The 22,413-nt window shown below is 44.8% G+C and overlaps 1 protein-coding gene across 1 annotated transcript; it reads right to left on the minus strand.

Annotated features, from left to right (window-relative positions):
- Positions 1-15,446: 15,446 nt before the first annotated feature.
- LOC144710554 (uncharacterized) lies at positions 15,447-15,899 on the minus strand. Its single transcript, XM_078584360.1, has one exon. The coding sequence runs from the start codon at positions 15,897-15,899 to the stop codon at positions 15,447-15,449; it is 453 nt and encodes a 150-aa protein (XP_078440486.1).
- Positions 15,900-22,413: the final 6,514 nt, after the last annotated feature.

Here is a 22,413-nt window from a genome sequence, read left to right on the forward strand (position 1 = left end):
CAGAAGGGAGTCTGTAACATGGTCACCAGTCCCAAGCCATTTGGAAGTCAAGAAGAGATCGGCGACCAGTAGGGGGGTGCTCACGAAAAAACAATGTAGTGAATCGGGGACGGGCCTGTGGAGATCCCTCGATCTATGGCCTCTAATGCATCAAGGGGAGTAACCCTTTCCCACCATTCCCCCGTCAACATGTGCAAGGGGTGGGGGAAGGTGGAAGATAGAACCATAGATTGCTGTATTGTGCTTCATGCCTCGAGGGTTCCTTTCTCCTTACAACGACGGCCTTTCAAAGTTATAAAAAAAAACACACTCTTCTCGTGCAACGAAATAAGTCCATAAAACAGTCAAGTCCTCCTCTCACTTAAAAGTGAACAAAAAAGGGTGGGGTAGTGAGAAAACTAAGAAGCTTAGTGGGCCTCCTTCCGGCGGGAAAAAAGGCTTAGTGGGCTTCTTGCTCTGAAGGGACCTTTGCGGGGGGAAGAAGGCATGCATGGATTCTCCCCGCCTCAAAGATGTAGCAAAAACAAGGTGTAAAAAGACACAAAATCACGAGGGGGAGAAGTTGTACACATGCATGTATGGCCTTTCCCGTAGTGTAGGGTGACAAAATAAAATGAATGACATGAAACAGACAACCATAATACTATGAAGAAAACCAACACAACGCAGATGTGGTTTTCAGACCTACTAATGAAAGCTTTGCTTCTTCACGTTGGCTCGGGCTCTACGACAGGGCTAATGATGAATCAGGCCTGTTCAACGGGATAGGCTTCCATCAGCCTCCCAGAGTGGGGCAAGCTGGGCTCCCACGAGTTAGAGCTAAAGACGTCTTCCAGGGTTGGGCAAGCTCTGGCCGTAGTCAAAGAAGATCCGCCTCTAAATCTAGGTCTGATCAGACGATAGTGTACTCTGCCAATGCACACGAAACTTTCGCTCCATCCACTACCCTACACCATTAATTACCTCCTCGAGAATGGACTCGACATGCTCATGCCTATAGGGGGTAATAGGGGAGGGGATATATGAGGACTCTCGCTTGCATTACTGCGAAGGCTGGAGGGGCTGTGAGGCTCAACAAAGGGTGGCGTAGAATGGCATCAGATCAGATTACTAACGTCAAAGGTAGGACAGATCCCCCAAGCTAGCAGGACACCCACAATGTAGACATTCTCACCGACCACACAAGCTATCGGGAAAGTTCCAACACTACGAGCATAAAGCTTCATTTCGACCCTAGGAGAATATCTCTTAGCCTCACCGTGATCACGTCTAGACCACCCACAATGCAGCTAACTGATCCACGACTCACGTTAGTGACCACGTTGTACTTCTTGTTTTCCATGAAGATGCAATTACGAATATCATGATGCATTTCCCTGATATGCTACTCAAATGCAATGCCATCATCGGATACCCTATAATGGGGTTCAACGAGAATGAGGTCTAAAGGCTTACTAGGTAACTGACCATATACAATCACGAGCGGTGTGCGAACGAGTTGAAGCGGAACTCTATGCGATGAAAGTTAGAATCCCAGGTGCTGAGATTTTCACCTATGACTAAGCAGAGCGGAATTTCTTAACTCAAGTTAACTACCCTTGTATGTTCGTCCATCAACGGATGGTAAGCTGTTGGGAACTTAAGCTTCATTCATAAGAGGACCCATAAGCTTTTCACAAAACTACCCTGTGAAGCGTAGGCCACGATATGGCAGAATCAAATGCGTTACTCCGTGCAGGTGGACAACCTCATCAAAGAAGAGGTGTGCTACTCACGTGTCCTCTGACATCTATGAACAGAGTATAAAAATCAGCCATCTTGGAAAATCTGCCGATGAATACCATAACGGAGTCATGTGGCCAAGGAGTATTTGATACATCATGCACAGAATAAATACTAACATCGTCCCATGGATGGGTCACTACAGGTAGGGGCGTAAAGAGCCCCACATTCAGTTTTGCCATCTTGGCCAAGGAGCATGCCAAGCAACTAGAGATGATCTTTCTAACATATTTCTTCAATGAGACCCATTCGAGCTGGTCTTATTGACACCAAAATGTCCACTCACACAAAAAAGCATGCATCTCCCATATAAGGAAGTCTCGCAACGAGGTGCAAGGTATGCACAACCATTTGTTGTAGAAGAGGTAGCCAGTCGAGAGGTGATGGTCTCAATACTCGTCCTTCAGGCCATCACAAATGGCGCTCATAATCTTTCTAAAGTTGGGACATCACTGTAATCATGGGGGAGCTCTTTAAACCCTAAATATTGAGTCCTCGTCAGGTTGAGGACAACAGGCCTCCGGGTGAAAGCATCTACGACGGCATTATCTTTTCCATTATCCAGCCGAATGACAAAAATGTTGACCTGTAGATTCGCAATCTAGCGCATGACAATAGTTGTGTCACACTTTGGTTGCAAAACAGGACAAATTCTTTGGGCAGAAGAGAATGTCAACAATGGCAAAGAGAATGTACTACGGCATAGAATTCTTGATCGTAGTTTTTGTGTCGCCTCATCGTGTTGTTTAACTTATTACTGAAATATTCCAAGTGAGTTTAAACACTTCGTTAAAGTCTTGCAGTTGTAGCACGAGAGCCTTTGTCATGCGCTGGTTGTGGTGGCGACGACGTCAACGCATCGACACCGGACGCGCCATCACCGTCATCTGATGTCGACATTGCTGCTAAGGACACGCCGCTACTGTTACCCGACCAAGTCAACACGCCAACATCAAGCACGTCCCCAGCTAAGCATGCCCCATCATGCATCATGACACGTCGCCAACAACCGACCAAGATCTGCCCCTTGATGTGACACGAAACCACGTCGCCCGTCTTTATTTTTATTTTATTAACTTTATTTTTCTCTTTCCTCCAAGGCCTATATGTATAGGCCAATGTTCCAAGAAATAGTTAGGCAAGTCATAATTCAGGAATTGAATTCTTTTACTCTTCTTGGAGGACTTGACCTAGCCTCCTCCTCCCTTCTTCTGATCGTCGCCGCCGCCCCCACTACTCATTGTTCTCGCCCTCCTCGCCTGCACAAGTTGCTGCTCTAGCCGCCTGCGCAGACACCAACGCCGCCCGCGCAGGCAACCAAGCCGGCCGCCCGCACAGGCCACCACCGGCCGCCCGCGCCTAAGCCGCGCGCGCAGGCTGCCGACCTAGCTGCATGCGCCTAGGCCACCTGTGTAGGCCGCCAACCCGACCGCCCATGCCGCCCGCACAGGCAGCCAAGCCGGCCGACAACTCGACCGCTCGCGCAGGCACCATCGTCGCCCACGCAGGCACCCAAGCCAGCCGCCCACGCACGCATCCAAGCTGGCCGCCCGCGCAGGCCGCCAACCCGGCCGCCCGCGCAGGCTACCAACCTGGCTGCCCGTGCAGGCGCCAACGCTGCCTGCGCAGGCAGCCAAGCCGGCTGCCCGCGCCCACGTAGGCCGCCACCGACCACCCGCGCAAGCGACACTGCGCAGGCCACCAACCCGGCCGCCCACGCCCCGAACGCCCTCGCCACCATAGGTCGTCGTGCATACAGTTGGATCTGTGACACCCTGTCGAAGCGCACGTCAATCGTCACGCCAATGACGCGTTGAGAATTGCCCGTAGCCTTGGCACGCTAGTGCCTGCTTGTGCCCACACACACCAGCGCCGCTGACGCCAGCGCACGTTAGCACTCGCTGGCGCCCACGCACGCCTAGCAGCCTTTTCTCCCATCTGTGTGCATTCGCCGCTCGTCCGCCACGTTCATCGCTAGGGCTGCTAAGCGCGTGGAACTCCCAGTTATTTCATTCATGGGGCCATACAACGCCCAGATCGTCGAGCCATGTTACGACCAGAATTTCATGCAGCCTCAACTCTTTGGTGTCGTGTGTTCTCCGTCTAGTATTCCACGAGAATTCTTCCACCGCCTTCGGATTTGTTTTTGGATTTCTTGGAATTTCAACTAATTAGTGGATTAGGTCTTCTCGTGAGTTTTCCCGTGAATGCGAATTCGAAGCTATGGGATTTGGTGCTTCGGCATTGTCGCGGTGGTTGAAGACAGTACTCCTGCCCTCGACGAGGAAAGGGGCTGCACCACCATTATTTTATCAGATTTAAGTTTTTGAAAATCGATCGTGTAGGTTTGTGGTCTGTTTTATCCCTCCTATCCTCAACCAATTCCTGCACCCCGTATCCATTGTCATCCATTCCATCTGCTTTGATCGTCAGCATCCATCCCTCTAGTTGTCCTGCATCAGCTTGACTTATTTGAAGCCCCTATGGGCCACCTTCGTCCACACAAACTTGTCGAGCCCGATGAGATCAATGATGGGTACGATACTGCCGTTGAATAGTGGGACAAATCTTTTGGGGGACCATAGGGACGACACCGACAAAAGAGTAGTTTGCACTTGAACCAAGTAGCTCTTGCTTATGTTTGCACTCATGGCTCCAAATATTCAGCTTAAATTTATTCGTACATGCCATATGGTATTTCGCTGTATTTTAATTTCCATAAACCATCAGATTGGGACATTATGTATGGGCCTCTTCTGTTAATTTTCTTTCATCCGTGTAATATTTGTCAAGGGGAGGTCATCTCCTGATGGTTTCTCCCCTTATCATTGGCTACTTGGCAACCACTCCACATATAATGTGACGACATGCCCAAGCAAGGCAGGTTTGTCAATCTGAAAAATGGACTGTTTCTTTCTTGTGTCGTGTAGAGAGTTGATAGCAGTTATGTCTGTAACAAGAGGTGAATGTGGATCCTTCATGGCCACCTTCATAGTCAGATGTTGAAATCACTTCATAGATCGCCTCATCGAGGACCAGTTCTCTCCTCTGCCCGATTTCTTGAAATCTTCAAGAACTCTGGGTTTCTTGATGGTTCTTCCTTTTCAAGATTTTGAAGAAATTACTCATTCTGGGTCTTCTTCTTGAAATTCATTTCCAGCTATGCTACGATGCTACCCCTCACGTCACCACATCTACAGCCGCTGCCATTGCCCCCCATCAACATACCCCACCCTTGTTGTGTTGCCGCTGCCCATGCTACCGCCACCATCCATCGCCCCTCTTTTTGCCCTCGCCCACTTTTCTTAACAGCTGACTCACGCTCACCCACACATCACACAACTGCAATATTGTGTGGTAGCAGATTGTGCCCCATCAAAGTTTGTGTGCCAGCGCTCGGTGCTATCATATTGCGCTAGAGTGCATCACAACCAAGCACGCCTACGCGTGCTGTTGGCTGTGGGAAGCTGAGAGTTTCTCAAGAACCTACTAATTTAGGCAAAGAATGTAGAGGAAGAAAGAAGAAGAAGACTCGTGAAAAAATCACCGTATCATTTCATCAAACACATACTGTCCTTTAAAGGAGTTTTACACGTGGAGAGAGAAAGAAAAGCGTTAACTAACTCCACGGCTTAGTTGGCATCTGTCTGACGTGGCCAAATCCTGGCCGTAATAACTCGTTCAAGTGGGTGGTCGAGATTAGTCTGTAACAAGCTCCGTAACGACCTGGAACAGAAAAGAGTTACCAGAAGAGGAAAACCCCGACGTTCTAGAAACGGGATTCGGCGGTCCTCCAGGCGAGCTTGAGCAATACCCATCACGTGCTGCATCCTAAACAATGTCTCCGGGCACCCACGGCTCGAGCGCAGTATCCACGACATGAGATCTGCACATTTTGTGTTGTGCAATCATACCATGCGATTTGTGATGCGTGCTGACCGCTATGCCTAAATATTTCTCGAACCCATGGGAACTACGCCGTGGCATCCTAATTGAACGCCATCTTCCCGCCACCAAGCACGCCCATGCGGTTAAACTACAATTTGGCTCCACCATGCCAGGTATTATTTGTTTGCCCTTAGTCAGTATCAGTACTTTCTTCAATGCCACCGTCCACTATATGTTCCGCTGACACCTAAGCATATCTGCTTAGAGGATATCAACTTTGTGGAGTGATTAAGATCATTTTTCTTGGTAAAAGATTAGTCACCTGATACATAAGTGTGGATGCACTTTGAACTGATAAGCTTCATTGGTCTGGGTATGTAGTTGTTTTAATGTGACATTTAGAGTATGATAGTACTAATCTTCCTGTTTGGAAGCTTAGCAAGTTTTTTCTCCTTGTCCAGTCATTGCCTTGATTCATTGTCGAATAGTTATTTTGCGTCCATAACATTTTAAGGTTATTGACTTTTATCTTGTGTGTTGCAATACGAGCCGTCAATCGGGGTATTTTGTGTTACATCACATTGGTATCATAGCTGGTCGTCTTAATTTGATTAACATTGTTGGAAGCCTATCAACTTGAGTTTTTCGTTTTCATAATGCACGTGGTATCTTGAAATTCATTCACACATTCCCCATCATCAGCACATTAAATAAATAGAAAAATCATAATCTTTAGAAGTAAAAGTTACCATATAATGGTTCATACGCAAGCCCAACTGCGGTCCATAGTATGAGATGGACATGTTGAGGATCATCTATATGATCCCCATGCAGAGGATCTTTCACCCGAGCATCCGCTAGATGAGCAATTTCAGCAAGAATTTTATGAACACGTTGAGGTAGCATTACCTTGGCAAGCCATTAGGAAACCCGTCAGTAGGGTCCCCACTCCGGCTAGTGGTACATCAGCACCCATTCTAGCTACTACGTCCAAAGACCAGATCTCCGCAATATTAAGGCCTACACCTAGGCCGCCGACGAACGGGCAGCACACAACCTCTTTGGCAAGCGATGTTGTATGAACCCCGAGCATTCAGTACCTCGACAATTAATGCATCGCCACGCGTACCATCGATGCGTCAATGGTGGTAGTCAATCCCATAGCACTATGATAAAAATTGCCAACGATGGCCATCGCCCGAACAGTATCATAGGCAGCGATACTATGATGATTGCTCCTGCCCACGAGATATGAATTTCTCTATAGAGGAGGCTTTAACACATCCCCATTATGCTGCGCAAGGATATACCCTTATGAAGTATGCCCCGCCCGGCAGATAGTTCCGATCCAACCTTCCGCACCGTATGTGCGGAATTATCCATCAGTACTGGGTGAGTTACCCTATATAACTGGTCCCCTCCTGCCCTGGTCCAATATGGACCCAGTGCTGGTTACATTTCCAACTACGGACCAAAATATGCTCATGCACCAAACCCATACGGTGCACCGCTACCCCCTCCAATGGCACCACAGTCGTACGATATTGATTATTCTTTGATACCCTCTCATACGTATCCCACGAGACAAGTAACCCCACCAGCACAAAGAGCCAACTATGTATCCCTAAACCACCATGGACACGCCACCCAAGCAGTACTATGAGTACCACAATCGGCCAAGGACAGGTCTTAGTACACACACCTAATCCGACTGATTGCACCTATCCCAGAGCATCGGGTCATCTAGATCATCATGACGTTCCACATCCCCTTCCACTTCGGCACATCAATGATGAACGAGCCCATGAAGAGAGGCACACCATTCCATGATAAAGGAAAGTGTGCACATTGAAGTACCTATATTCGAAGGATCCAGGAATCCTAAGTATTACACCAATTAGGATTCTGACCTAGAAAGTTACTTTCAATGGTATGATATGGATGACTACCACTGGGTGTTGTACACCGAAGCTCGTCTTGGAGGTCAAGCCAAAAATTTTTGCAAAAATGAAGAAGAATTGGCACACAGCCGAGGAGACTCACCCATGACGTGGGACAAAATGTCTCGAAAGCTCAAGGATCAATACATCCCAAAAATCTACATGACTAGGCTCTTGCTAAAAGGGCTGGATCATCAGCAAGACAAGGGGAGGGTTAGTGAGTATATATAAGAGTTTGAGGAATTTCGAACAAAGTGTAAATTTGTGCACAACCCACCAATTTAAATCTCCTTATTTGTACATGAACTTCGCTTTGACTTGTTAGTAAAAGTTCTAGAACAAGCTCCCACTGCTGTAGATTCCGCCGGTAGCATGGTAGAAAGCAATTACTATAACCTTGAGGATGTAGTATTTCACTCTCCTACCGCACCCCGAGTGAGAACCACTACATCCTCCACAAGTCCCACCATGCAAACCACATATGGGTGGACTAGAGGAGTCAGTACAACCACTTGAACAAGTGCTCCTCCTCCGAGATTGATAATGTCCGCACCGCAACCTGCATCCTTCATGGTATCAACAGCAAGAGCCCCAAATGGCATTCATGAACCCATGCAATGCTTTAAGTGCAAGGGTGTCGGACATCGCCGCAAGGACTATCCATCACCCTTACATATGGATATTCACGTAAATCCAGTAGAGATACCTGCTGAAGATGATCTAGAGGTCTATGAATATCCTCTAGAGTGCCCTGAATGTAATGAGTGCGAAGAGCCGCTTGGCTCCACCAAGTCACTCCATTTTCACCAACTCAAGTGCATCCTGCCGTGACCCTCCAGTTCCAACAAGATGCTGCGATCGCAGGAAGCTCTCATACTACTCCAAGGCAAAGTTCCCTGATCGCAACTGAGATAACATGATAAACTAATGGATATATATATATATTTCAAATGATTATGGTATTATTAATTTTTGAATTTATGATATCAATATTTGAATAAACTAACTATTACTTCATGGGTGATAACTTCTATGTTTGGCACATTATGGTTATTTTTTACTAAACTCCTTGACTTATTTGAAGTCAACCAGTTTCACAGATAGGTAGTTATAAACATTGATTTATAAAATCCTAAAACTAATTATTAATGCTAATTTATGATGTATAAATATAAACCAGTCTGCTGTTAATCATAGTAAGGAGGATAACAACGATCATCGTTACTATATCTTCTCATCTATCTACATTCTCATGTCTTTTTCTACCTCGTCATATACTTAGATTTCTCCTGATAAAACTTTACAATATCTAATTTATTTTTTGAATTTAACAACATCTATCAGCTTTTGTGTAATTTTTAGAAACTTTATGCCAAAATTTTTGATACAAAATATAAACATACCTTAACCCTACAATGAGGATTGCGGTTGTCAGTTGCCTAAATGTAAGGCAGGGGGATGTTTGTCATGATGGAGTGTAGGCAGTAGTAGGCTTGAGTTTTGGTTAGGGTTATATGAAATGCACTGTGATTTTCTTACTTCCCGACTGGTTTGGTGCGACTTGTTTTGGGAATAAGGTGCCACGAGTTCAGTAAATAACAAAAAAATCTATCAGATATTGATTTGTAAATAAAATTTCATTTGACAAATCTCAGGTATTGAAATTTTTTGTACTTATCCCATGTTATATGTCATACTTATTTGACGATGGACTACTATGTGTTTTCGTACACTATTGTTATCATATCCATACTTTGGACATGTTTTTTTTCTGCAATATCTTACAAGCGGGCCCACAAAGGCCAGTAGAGCTCTGTTCGTGGAGAAGGAAGTAATATGTCCTAAATCTATACTCTTCAGTGAACTTTTTATAGAGGAATACCTGCTCTAACTTTTCCAATATGATGTTCTATCCATTTTTCCTTCCAGTTGTGTTTCATGCCGAGCCGTGAAGTGGAACCATTAACCGCAGCCTAAGGGGCCACTTGTAAGACAATAAGAAAAATGGTGATTAGGTTTCAAGTCTACCCAGCCTGAAGGCCGTATCATTTCTGACTATTTTTAATGGACAAGTATGGTCTCACCCATCCAATATTGTTAAAAAAAGACTGCACTATAACCTACGTCATTTTATTGAACTTGTTTTCTTTTATTTTTGGGAGTTTTAGCTGCTACAATCGATGACAAGGATCGTGGGGTTCCTTGGTAAAAGAATCAGAAGAATGAGTGGTGACAAGATGGCGAACGAGGACAAGGCAAGTGCATCATTTATATCGGAATCCAAGCGTGAAATTTAATTACATCTGTCAAATGCTGGGGGAAGAAGGTCACACAGCCAAGGGCGATTCTGTCGACCTCTGTCCGTGGTCATTGATGTCGTATTTCGTTAACGGACTTTGGCTGGCAGGGCGATCACCAGCACATCCTGTAGCCTGAGAGTATTCCAGGGTGGTCCGTGTACATCAACAGTCCTAGTGTTGGAGACAAGCTGAAGCTTTCACACCTTCAAAAGCTGTTGCCGATGGAGAAAAAATTTCTGATCGTGAGAGAAAGAGCAGAAGTGAAAGAACAAACTTTTCAACTTGTGATTTTGGACGAAAAGCATACATATTTATAGGACATAAGAAAGATAGAAATGTAACTGCTAGCAGTGGTTACTTCCCATGTAACTTACAATGGACGGTGGAAAATACATGGAAGAAAAAGTCATGGAGAAGAGGGATAGTGGCAGAAGTAACTGCCTTAGGAACTGGAGTTAGTGTCATCAATCTCCCCTCTAAGTCCAGTTCTCTTTCCATCTTCATGTATGTTGAGATCTTCGTGTAAAAATGAATTCTTCCCAAAGCTTTAGTGAGAATGTCTGCACGCTGATCATTGGTAGCCACGTAATCTACTTCAATTTTCTTTTCTTCAAGACACGATCGTATGAAATGGTACTTTGTATAAATGTGCTTGACTTATTGTGGAATACTGGATTCTTTGACAAGGCGATGGCCGATTTGTCGTCTATCAGGAGTTTTACGGGAAAAAACTGTTTTTGTTGTCAGTTCTTCAACGAGTCTTGCTAACTAGATCCCCTGACAAGCTGCAGCACTGGCCGCTACATATTCAGCTTTACATGAAGATAAGGCCACTATTTTTTGTTTTTGTGAAGTCCAAGTTATCAAGCTTGATCTGAGGAAAACAATACTCCAGTCCTGCTCTTCCGTTCGACAAGATCTCCGGCATGATCGCTGTCACAAAATCCGCATAGAGAGACTTCTTCCTTCTTTTTGTAGATTAATCCCAGGTTTACAGTCCCTTTGACGTATCTGAGGATCCTTTTAACTGCTGCCATGTGTTCTGATGTAGGTTTCTCCCTATGCCTACTAAGATATTGATGGGGGACCATCGCGCCTTGTTTTTTTGTTGTTTGTTTTGTTGGTTTAATTCCTGTTTTATGTTTTGCCTTTTCACCTTGCTTAACTGGCCTGGACCTTCCCTATAAAGAGAAGGGAACCCCTTGTATTAGGAGAAGGAAGAAAAAAGACTCAAAAATGTGATTTTTACCTTTTTTTTCTGATTTTTTAAAGTTGTTTTTAGTTTTCGAGTTATTTATGAGAATGCCACTCCGAAGTTAGGAGAGAGAGAGGGAACCCTAAAGTTTGCCGAAAACCGCCGCCATCATCGCCAGAAACCGCCACCGTCGCCGGAAAATGCCACCCTCGCCAGAGCTCCGTTGCCGGCTCCTCAGGCCCCTCAGCGCCGCCAGCGACCCCGCCGGGCCACCATCAGCCGCCAAGGGCCGCCAGCAATCCCGCTGGGTCACCAGCAGCCGCCTAGGGCCGCCAGCGCGCCGCCACGCCGCCGCCGCGCTGCCAGCAGCGCGTAGCCGCCAGCGACGCCAGGCCGCCCATGGCCGCCAGCAGCCGCCCACGGCCGCCCACGGCCGCCCACGGCCGCCCACGGCCGCCCACGGCCGCCCACGGCCGCCCACGGCCGCCAGCAACCGCCAGTAGTCGCCAGCGACCGCTAGCGATCGCCCACGGCCAACAGCGACCGCCAGCAACCACCCACGGTCGCCAGCCGCCGTCCACGGCCACCAGCGACCGCCAGCGAACGCCAACGACCGCCCTTGGCCGCCAGCGACCGCCCACGGCCGCTAGCGGCCGCCAGCAGCCGCCCACGGCTGCCAGCGACCGCCCGCGACCGCCTGCAACCGCCTGCAACCGCCCGCAACCGCCTACGGTCGCCAATGACCGCCCACGACCGCCAGCGGCGACCGCAACTACTAGGGCCATCAAAACCGACTGCGGCTGTCCGGCCGATCGCGGCCAATCGTGGCCGCCCAAGCTGCCCGCCTCTGCCAAGGCTGATCGAGGACGCCATCACTTGGACGCCCGGTCCGCAAACCCCCCTGACCTTCCGGCCGCTGTTCTCTCAGAGACGCTGTCCCCTCCTACGGGTGCCCCTTAGTTTCCCTTTGGACGCCTTGCACCTGCCCACGGCCGCGCTTCGGCCATCTCTTGCATCCTGTCCCAGCTGATCGAGATACTGCTGCCGCACCATGTCGCTCGCCTTTTATGGGTCGAAGACGATACCCCGAGCCTATCATTCCTGGTATGCTCTCTGACTTTTCCCATCGGTGTTATATTATTTCTTTCAGTACCTCCAAACGTCTTCTCCACTGCCGGGGTTAGAATAGTGATAGATAGGACTCACATTCCGAGGGTTAGGATTTCCTCTGGGACGACCTTGGTTGGGACTGTCGAGGGTGTGTGCAAAAGTGGCAGTAGCCGAGCTCGCACTGTCGGCCTTTGACCTGACAACCGGATCATCGGGAGCCTAGTGGCATTACTAAGTCCTGCTTGCCGTAGCCTAGTGGGTGTTGGTACGTGACGACACCGAATTCATACTTCTCATAGATTTAATTGTCACATCATCATTACATGACATCGTCATTACTCATCCCTGATCTACGATATGACTGCATTAGCCCTCCTTTGGTGCAACACGAGTCGTTCTATCTGAGAACCTGATCGTGTTACCTGATCGTGTTACATCAGATATCCAACAGAAAACATAAGATCAGGCCATGTGTGAGTCAAGTACCTTAAGACTCCCAATTATGCTTCTGAAAACTATAGGATCAGCTGGCGGAGTTGCATCTTCCTTGTTGAATTCGAAACATACTTCAAGTGGTGTAGAGACTGAGTTACAATCACTCATTCCACTTTGTTGCAGCAGCTTTAGAGCACAACTCTTCTAACTTATTCTAATGTGATTCTTCTGCTGATCAACTTCAATACCCAAGTAAGAAGTCAGCATTCTGAGGGCACTCATTTCAAAGTAGCTTTCCATTAGAGTCTCGAATTTCTGAATATGCTTAACACTTGATCCTGTGACTATGATATCATCCACATAAACTCCAATGATTAGTCAAAAAATCTGTGATACCTTGAAATAAACAGCATGTTCCAAGGATCTTCTAATGAAATGAAGGGCAGTTAAACATTTGTCAAGCTTTGTGTACCAGACACGTGGGGCTTGCTTTAACCGATAAAGGGCCTTCTTCAATTTAGGGCATAATTTTCTTTGTCCCCCTTGATGAAACCTTCAGGCTGCTTTACATATACAACCTCTTCTATGTCACCATTTAGAAAAGCTGATTTCACATCTAAATGATGAATTTCCCATCCTCCATGAGCTGCAATTGCAAATAAAACTCTTATAGTTTCCATTCTAGCTACCGGAGCAAATACCTCTTCATAGTCGATTCCCCATTTCTGCACATAACCCTCGGCCACCATTCTCGCCTTGTGACGAATTATTGCTCCTACTGAATTTGTTTTTACCTTGTAGACCCATTTGAGACCAATAGGCTTGCATCCTTTTGGCGGTAAGACAAGGCTCCATGTATCATTTCTTTCAATAGCATCCATTTCCTCTTTCATGGCATTTTACCAAACTTCATGCTTTGTTGCTTCTGAGTATGAAGTGGGTTCTTCATACATCAAGTGACATTCTTCAGTGTCCATATAAATTTGGCTTGTATCTTTGTACCTTGCATGAGTTTGTTCTTTGGAGAGTGCTTGTTGAGTGTCTTCATGGTTCGAGACTTCATCTTCATGCTCACGTGATTCTTGAATCAAATTTGTCTAGTCAACCTCTTCTTCTGCATAAGGAGGTTGGGGAAAATTTTGAATGCAAAGAGTACCTTGAAGTTGAGATGAGCTCCAATTCCATTGGTTGTTTTCTTCAAAAATCACATCTCTAGTAACCTGTATTTTGCTGGTCTTCGGATCAAGTATTTGTATCCTTTTGTACCAACTTCATAACCTATGAAAATCATAGATTTGCGCCTGTCTTGAAGCTTTGAAAGTCTTTGTCCAAGTTCTTTCACATGAATTAGAGAGCCAAAAACTCTGAGATGAGAAACATTTGGCTTGAGACCAGTCCAGGCTTCATATGGAGTTCTTTCTTCCAATCTTCTTGTAGGTGATTGATTCAAAATGTAGACACTGGTGTTGACAGCTTCGCCCCATAATTCATGTTGTAAATTCTTCTCTTTCAGCATGCATCTCACCATATTTATAACTGTCCTGTTTCTTCTTTCAACAACTCCATTTTGCTGATGCGAGTATGGAGCTGTTAACTACCTCTTTATGCCATGCTTTGAACAATAAGAGGAAATTCTGACGAATTGAACTCTCTCCATTGATCAGTGCGAAAAGTTCCCAATTTTACTCCTTTTTCAGCTTCAGCCATTGTCTTGAGCCTTACAAAATCCTGGAATGCTTTGCTCCTTTGCTTCAATGCAGCAACCCACTTTAATCATGAGTAATCATCCACTAGTAGGAGAAAATACTTGTTTCCTCCATAAGTAGTGGGTGCGATAGGGCCACATATATCTCCATGGATGAGCTCAAGCACTCTGCTTGCTCTGAATGTTGAAGAGTGGGAATATGAACTCCGATGTTGCTTGCTGGCAACACATTCTTGACATATATTGTTAGGGGGAACAAGAGATGGAATTCCCCTTACCAACCCATGAGAAGAGAGCTTTTCCAGAGATTGAAAATTCAAGTGTCCATACCTTCTATTCCATAGCCACCCTTCTTCTTGATTTTCTTTTGATAGAAAGCACTTCTCCTCAATGGACAGTTTAAGGAGATATAGCCTTCCAACCGTCTTCTTCATTGTTGCCAAGGGTCTTCGATCTTTGTCATATATGATAAGCGAGCTAGATTCCAATACCATTCTGCATCCAAGATCATCTAGCTGACCTAGACTTAGAATCTTTGACTTGAGCTTAGGCACATAAAGTACATTCCTCAGTTTCAGTCTTCCCCCGCCTTGATCATTGACACGAATGCTCTCCTTGCCTTCAATTTCAATGTTTGAGTTGTCTCCAAATCTAACTTTTCCTCGATGTGATACAATATCAATAAATAGCTCGCGCTTCCCAGTCATATGATTTGTAACTCCAGTGTCGAAGTACCACACCCGTTCCTCTCTTTCTTTAGTCTCTTCGTGAAGTAGTAGCTGGCTTTCTTCTTGCGTAATCATCATGAGGAGTGTCGTTGGTGGTTGCTCCTCTGCTTCAGCAAATTTAGTCTTCTCTTCTCTTGATTCTCTCTAGCATTCCGAGGCATAATGCCCTAACTTTTCACAATTAAAGCATTGTACCTTGGCTCTGTCGCGAGGCTTCTCATCTCCAGCCCCCCTTCCTCCGGAGCTTCTGCCTCTTCCATGGCCATGGCCATAGCCACGACCACAACCTCGGCCTCTACCACAAAACCCATCTCCTCTAGGTTTTTCAATGCTACGAGATAGAAGACCTTGCTCTTCCTTCTTTTATTGGCGATCCTGAAGTTTCTCTTTATAAATCTTCAGAGATCCCACTGCTTCTTCGAGTGACATTGAGTCAATATTGCCAAATTGCTCCGGAGTAGAAGTAATCGGATCCAACTTCTCTGGAGCCGCACGTAGAAGCTTTGACACAATGACTCCTTCGTCAACTTGTTCTCCGAGATTCCTCATTTGAGTGACGATTCCTAATAGTTTTCCAGAGAAATCTGTCACCGATTCTTCATCACCCATGACCAGCATCTCGAATTCATGCTTGAGAGCTTGATGTCTGGATTTCTTGAGCTGAGCAGCGCCGATGTTCATTGACTTGGGAATCTCCCACGCCTCCTTTGCTGTTCTCGTAATGTCGAGCTGAGTTTGAATCTCTTCGCTCAAAACTCCAATCATCACGGACAAGGCTTGCCGGTCCTTCTTCCTCACCACATTTTCCCCGTCCATAGCTTCCCAAAATTATGAGCCTCCAAGTGCAGCTGCATACGCATTGCCCACAATTCATAATTCATCTTTGAAAAGATTGGATACATACCAAGATACCCAGCCTCTCCGGGTCCCTTTGTAGCTCCAACAGGGACGAGACCCTTCTCGCCTTCAGCAGCGGTAGAGGCAGCATCTCCACGTTGTGACATCTTCACTCAGAACCTGGCGCTCTGATACCAAATGTTGGAGACAAGCTGAAGCTTTTGCACTTTCAAAAGGTGTTGCTGATGGAGAAAAAATTTCTGATCGAGAGAGAAAGAGCAGAAGTGAAAGAACAAACTTGTCAACTTGTGATTTAAGATGAAAACCATACATATTTATAGGCCAGAAGAAAGATCGCAATGTAACTACTAGCGGTGGTTACTTCCCACGTAGCTTACAATGAACGGTGGAAAATACATGGAAGCAAAAGTCGTGAAGAAGAAGGATAGTGGCAGAAGTAACTACCTTAGGAACTGGGGTTAGTGTCATTACCAAGAGGTGCTTCCCAAGATGTTAAGGGGGAACGAAGGCCCCTAATTATGTTGTCTCTCGTCACCGGAACAAAGTCGACCGGCGGAGGTCTCTTAAAGTTGGCAGCTTGAGGAGGCATCGTGATAGCTTTGATGGGTGTTGATGGCTCCCTGTGATGTGATACGACGACGGCCGGGATCGATCGGCGCGTTTCACGTCACAGGGTTATGATGCGAATGTATGGGATGTAAGCCGAATGATGAGAAAATACGAATGAGCAGATAAGGACTTGACGGATAGCGACGTCGGCCGTACCGATCAATGAGAGACGAGTGAACCTAAGATCAAACTCCCAATGACCCGCTGGACCTACTAGACGTCTACTAAGTGAGGGGCATCTAACAGCCCTAGAGCGTTCGGCGTCCAAGTCGGATGACAGTCCGTCTACCACAAGAATCCCTATGCTCGACAAGGTGGCTAGTCCTATCCGATGATGTTCGAGAATATCACGGTAGCGGACGCGATAGGGAAAACGAGACTGTCGAAGATAATAATACTGGAGTTTATAGAGGGGAGACGAGACTGACCTTTGTATCGCTTAGTCCAAGGCGTCCAAGTCGTCGAGCGGATGCTTAGTGTCGGGTCGTGCGGACGAGTGTCGTTGGCGAGGACAAAACCGGGTGCGGACGGTGCGGTCGTAACTACCAGCAGAGAGCTGAGTCCACGGGTGGCGTGCAACAAAAGTCGGAGCAGAGGGCGCACAAGGCGCGCGCTTGGCTGGCGCACGGCGTAGTCGTGTGGGCGGGCAAGACAGCGAACCAAGTATCGTGGGAATAGTCGTGGGGGTGGGGCAGAAAACCAAGTAATCGGTTATGGCGTAGAGGGTGGGAATCAAGAAATCAAGAAAGATGAGGGCGAAGGGGAGAACGAAGGGGAATCAAGGAGATATGGTGAGATCAAGAAATCAAGAAATCATGAAATCAAGAATTCAAGAAATCAAGAAATCAAGAAATCAAGAAATCAAGAAATCAAGAAATCAAGGGGAAAGAAAGTGGGCGATCAAGAAAGACAAGAGGATGCGGTTGGGGATCAAGAAACGATGGGGAAAGGAGGGTGGGCGATCAAGAAAGGCAAGACGAGGCGGTTGGGAATCAAGAAACGATGGGAGAAAGGAGGGTAGGCGATCAAGAAAGGCAAGACGAGGCGGTTGGGAATCAAGAAACGATGGGGAAAGGGGGGTGGGCGATCAAGAAAGGCAAGACGAGGCGGTTGGGAATCAAGAAACGAGGGGGAAAGGAGGGGGGGCGATCAAGAAAGGCAAGAGGAGGCGGTTGGGAATCAAGAAACGATGGGGAAAGGAGGGTGGGCGATCAAGAAAGGCAAGACGAGGCGGTTGGGAATCAAGAAACGATGGGGAAAGGAGGGTGGGCGATCAAGAAAGGCAAGACGAGGCGGTTGGGAATCAAGAAACGATGGGGAAAGGGGGGTGGGCGATCAAGAAATGGTGGAAAAAGGTACCAAGAAATGGCTTTCTTGAACTGTAACAACCAAGAACCCTCCAAGAAAGAGGAGTTCTTGACGGATCTGGGGTGTGCTCCCTCGACGGAGCAGATTTCCCCGGTTGATGGCGTGTCGGCGACGCTTCTTGAATCTCCCAAGATCCCCGGAGTAATCTCGACGAAGGCCTCTTTCGATTCTTGATGGCGGCGGCTTCTTGAAACTCTTTCCTCGCATCAGAGTGATCTCGACGGCGCGCTTTAACACATCTCCCTCGGAGTGATCTCGACGGGGAGACGTGGGCTCTACCCACGGAGTGATCTCAACGTGGGGTGGGGCTAGCCAAACCCCTACACTACTCTCACGATAGGGGAGACGAATTGTGAATAAACTTTTCAACAATGACTCCAAGGTGTTCCTTGGGCATGCCATCCCCTTATATAGTGAGGATGGGTGCCAAGTGAACGTGGGAGAGGACGAACCGTCGCGAGACGTGGTTCGGCCTCCCTTACAAATTCAAAATACAAACATAAAAAGTAAAAATGACGAGAACGGGGCCCAACAACATTGGCCCAGTCCACGAATCCAAAAATACAAACACACATGAAAATGAGCATAAGTAAAAAGATAAAAGTTCTTACGCGGGGTACTTAAACCCCGGGTGGCGAGCGTCGGCGCGAGCTGCTCGGCGTGGCTGACGACATCCCGTCGCGTCATCCTCGAGATGGTTCTTCGTCATCGTGGCGTCGTCCTCGAGATGGTCCTCCATCACCCTGATTTTCAAGGACGAAATAGGAAACCTCAGATTTGTACCAACATGAGGAAAACATCGATGGAGACCACACACCAAAACTAGGTATCTATATTTTCATTTGTATACTGACTTATGAACTTTTACTACTATACCCATGTCCTATACAGAATATGAATTTATATTCCTCAAATAAATATCCTTAATTTCTACCAGTACTCCTACTTATAACATATCATAGTTGTCTTATCCACTTCTTAATTGTCTCTATTAATATCATATTTAACTCCAAACTCATTTATTCATCTAAACATCATATTTATTCTAATCACATATAAGAAACATAATTCATATCTGATATTCTCTTCTGACCTTATCTGTCATCTACTTAATATTTTACCACTTAGAGACTATTTATCAATTCCTTTACTTAACATCCTTATTATTATTGCCTATTTACTATAAGTAATATATTAAAAATACTTCTAAAGTCTAGTCCCGATCGAGGCGACCTTACTCTAACTTTATATCTGCGTGACATTTCATATTTTATCAAATTTATTTGGTTTTCGGGAAATAAAAATTTCAAACATCATGATAATTTACTGCGCAAGTTGCCTGCAACTGTAGGGCAATGAACATACAACATTGACAGTCAATAGGCAAACAGGCCAACAGGAAATAGTGTTAAGCCTTGCAAAAGGAAATATCAGTGATCAATATATGGCAGTACGGACAGTCCAAACATGTGCCTACACAATGAACTCGGATTAGTGGCAATAAATAAGTGGCAGTGGTACCGATGGTGAATAGGTCGCAATATTGACCGAGATGTGGCAGCGCCAGCAATGCCAGAAAAACTTCAAGAAATGATATCAACAGACTGGAAGCAAAGGAAACATAGGGCAAGGACGACAAGGGTGGGGAGTAATGTTTACCTCCCAGAAGGCATTAATGGCATGAGGTCTAACACAGTACACTTTTATTCATTTTATTCATTTATATATTCACCACCCTCATGAGGGCTTAGGTAGCAATATGCAACAATATCTGATAAGCTCGAAAATGCGTGTATATATGTCGTTATTTAGGGGTTTTTCGAACTTAATCACTAAAATTTATATGTCCCTTAATGCACAAGGGGTCGAACCCTAGGGAGGCTATAGGAAATAATCAATTTTCTTTTGATTAGGGTTTTGAACTTGAAATCTAAATGAATAGATGTTTTAATTTCTTTTCAAATGCTAATACTTGTAAATCTGAACTAACATTCTCTCCGTTGAACTTTAGTGATTTTCGTGATTCTCTGTTATTAAATAACAGAAATATAAAACCACTTAAGTTTATCTTTATATTTGATTTTAAATCTTTAGTCGATTATAATTGAAATCAATGTCTAAATGGATTTTACTGTATAGTTTTATTTCTTTAGTTTGTTTTAATTTTCGAATGGTGTTTTACTAATTTTTTAAAGAATCAGAAAACTAGGTTTAATGCTAGTTTTAAGAGTATTTTTATCTTATCAAAATTAATATGAAATTGTAATTATGTCCTAAAATAGCAAATCGTGAATATAACTCACGATTTGCTTATTGAAGAAGAACGAGATCGTGAATCGAATTCACGATTTCATGCGAATCAAAAAGATAGGATTCGAAATCGGAATTTTATAATCAACTAAGACAATGATTTTAAAAACGAACTAAAATCTATGAAATTAAACGACTAAAATCGGAAATAGAAAAGGAACGACGAACGTGAACGAAAATGCAAAATCGAGAAAATCTAGCACGAATTACAGTTTAAAAATCAAGCAGACATTGGCCTAGAGGTACCAGGAATTATTTAGACTCGCTTCGAACGAATTCCGCGCAACGAAGTCCCCGATCTCCATGAGTTTTTGCTTGAATTGGTCGGAAGATTGCGGCTACGGATCAGCGAATTTCCTGTCGAAATTGATCTTCAAATCGCTCCTGGCTGATTATTGAGTCTTCAAGGAGGCTAGGCGATCGTTCCTTGAGCTTAACAAATCAAGAATGACGAATAATCTTGCCTTTTTTGTTTTTTATCGCCGCAGAATCGGAAGAACTGATATCCATTTCGCGTTAGAACTGAAGATCAATTTCGTACGATAGCGCCTTCGGTGTTAGAACAAAGAACTCTGTTCTTTGTTAGATTTATTGGATTTGTTGCAAAAATATCGGTATTAAACCCAAAACCTCCGGCGGATGGCCAGTGGCCCAAGGAAACAAAAGAATCAGTGACATTTTTCATATACTCTCCTCTTATAGATAGGACTAACAAAGAACAGAGTTCTTTTTGTATTACTCCCCCCCCTTTGCTTTGGTTGATTTCTTTTTTTATGGGATTTTTTTTTAATAGATTAATTTAATTGATAACTTTTTAATTTTTTCTTTTATAAATAATAAATTAAAAATGACAATTACAAGAATATACTTATTGGGTTAGGTCCTGGGTATTTTGTCAATTGATAAATACCTTGTTTGTTGCGTTGGAACGCATACTAAAAAAGGTTTCCATTAGACTACGAACTAAAAACGGGAAGGAAGAAAGCGAGAGGATCTGCTAATTACTAATCCTAAAAATTGATCTTCCGATTCCGTTAGAACTGATATCCATTTCGCGTTGTACGCTGGGCGTACAATGGGAAATGATTTGTAGTTTATGCCTTTGCGTGCCTCCTTTACGTGCGCGACACGCACAGGATTGCGTACGTGCGTGTCGCGCACCGAAGGCGCTATCGACCCTTCTGATACGCCTACGCACCACTGCGTGCGGTGCGCTCTTCCGTGCGTTCTGCGGGTTTTAAAATAAACTGTTAGCACGCAAACCGGCCCACTAAGGGCCGGTTTTAATAAAAAAAAGTTTTTATTTTATTTTTTTTATAAAAAAAGAAATAAAATAAATTGTAAACATCATTCTAAATGCATAAAAAAACTATTTTATTCATTTCGAAAAGACCTTTAATTGTTAGCTTCTTTTTATTTATAGAAATAGGCCAATTAAATCATTTAAATTGTTCTAATCATCATTTTAAATCATTTAAATGTGTAAATTGACCTAAATATTGATAAAAGGTATTATATAACTTGAAATTCAAGGAATTTATTATTTTTGCCCAAAATGATAACATGCATTAAAATTCCATGTTTTATGCATTAAAAGCCCTAAAAATATGATGAAATTAGCTCTTTATTAGCTTCTATTTGCATGTTATCAACGTCGAACAAAAGTTTTGCCGCATATGTGTCTTCTTTTGTTTTCTAACGTTTATGAAACAATAAAGAGGACATTTGTTTCTCTTCGCGTTGGGATATTTTAATAGGGGAATGATTTTGATATATACAAAAATGAATTATGGTTGCTACGATGAAGTATATTTTACACAGAATTAAGGGCTCATCTAGAAGGTTGATGGTATCACAGAACCACTAGAAGACATGGTATCCAATCTAGTGGGATACCGTGATGAAGGACACAAATTTTACAATATCTCAAGTAGCAACCCCAAAAATTTCATGCAATAATACTCAGTAAAGCCTAGAAAATAATTGAACCGTGCACCAAGTATGGGAGACTTTACGTCCTTTTCCTCAGGATAGGACTATACATCCAATGGACTGCGTGATGAAACCCCACATACTAGTGAGGCGTGGAGGCCGCCTTCACCCTGATATGGATGCATACTATGTCAACTGGGTTGATATCTTATTGTGAAACCATTAAAACTTCTCATCAGCGATAGTTGATTCA

Source organism: Wolffia australiana, chromosome 12 (genome assembly GCF_029677425.1).
Source record: "Wolffia australiana isolate 7733 chromosome 12, ASM2967742v1".
Lineage (NCBI taxonomy): Eukaryota > Viridiplantae > Streptophyta > Magnoliopsida > Alismatales > Araceae > Wolffia > Wolffia australiana.

What these genes read in the sequence shown, in the direction of transcription:
- LOC144710554 (XM_078584360.1), bottom strand. Translation starts at nt 15,899, where the DNA reads ATGGACGGGGAAAATGTGGTGAGGAAGAAGGACCGGCAAGCCTTGTCC.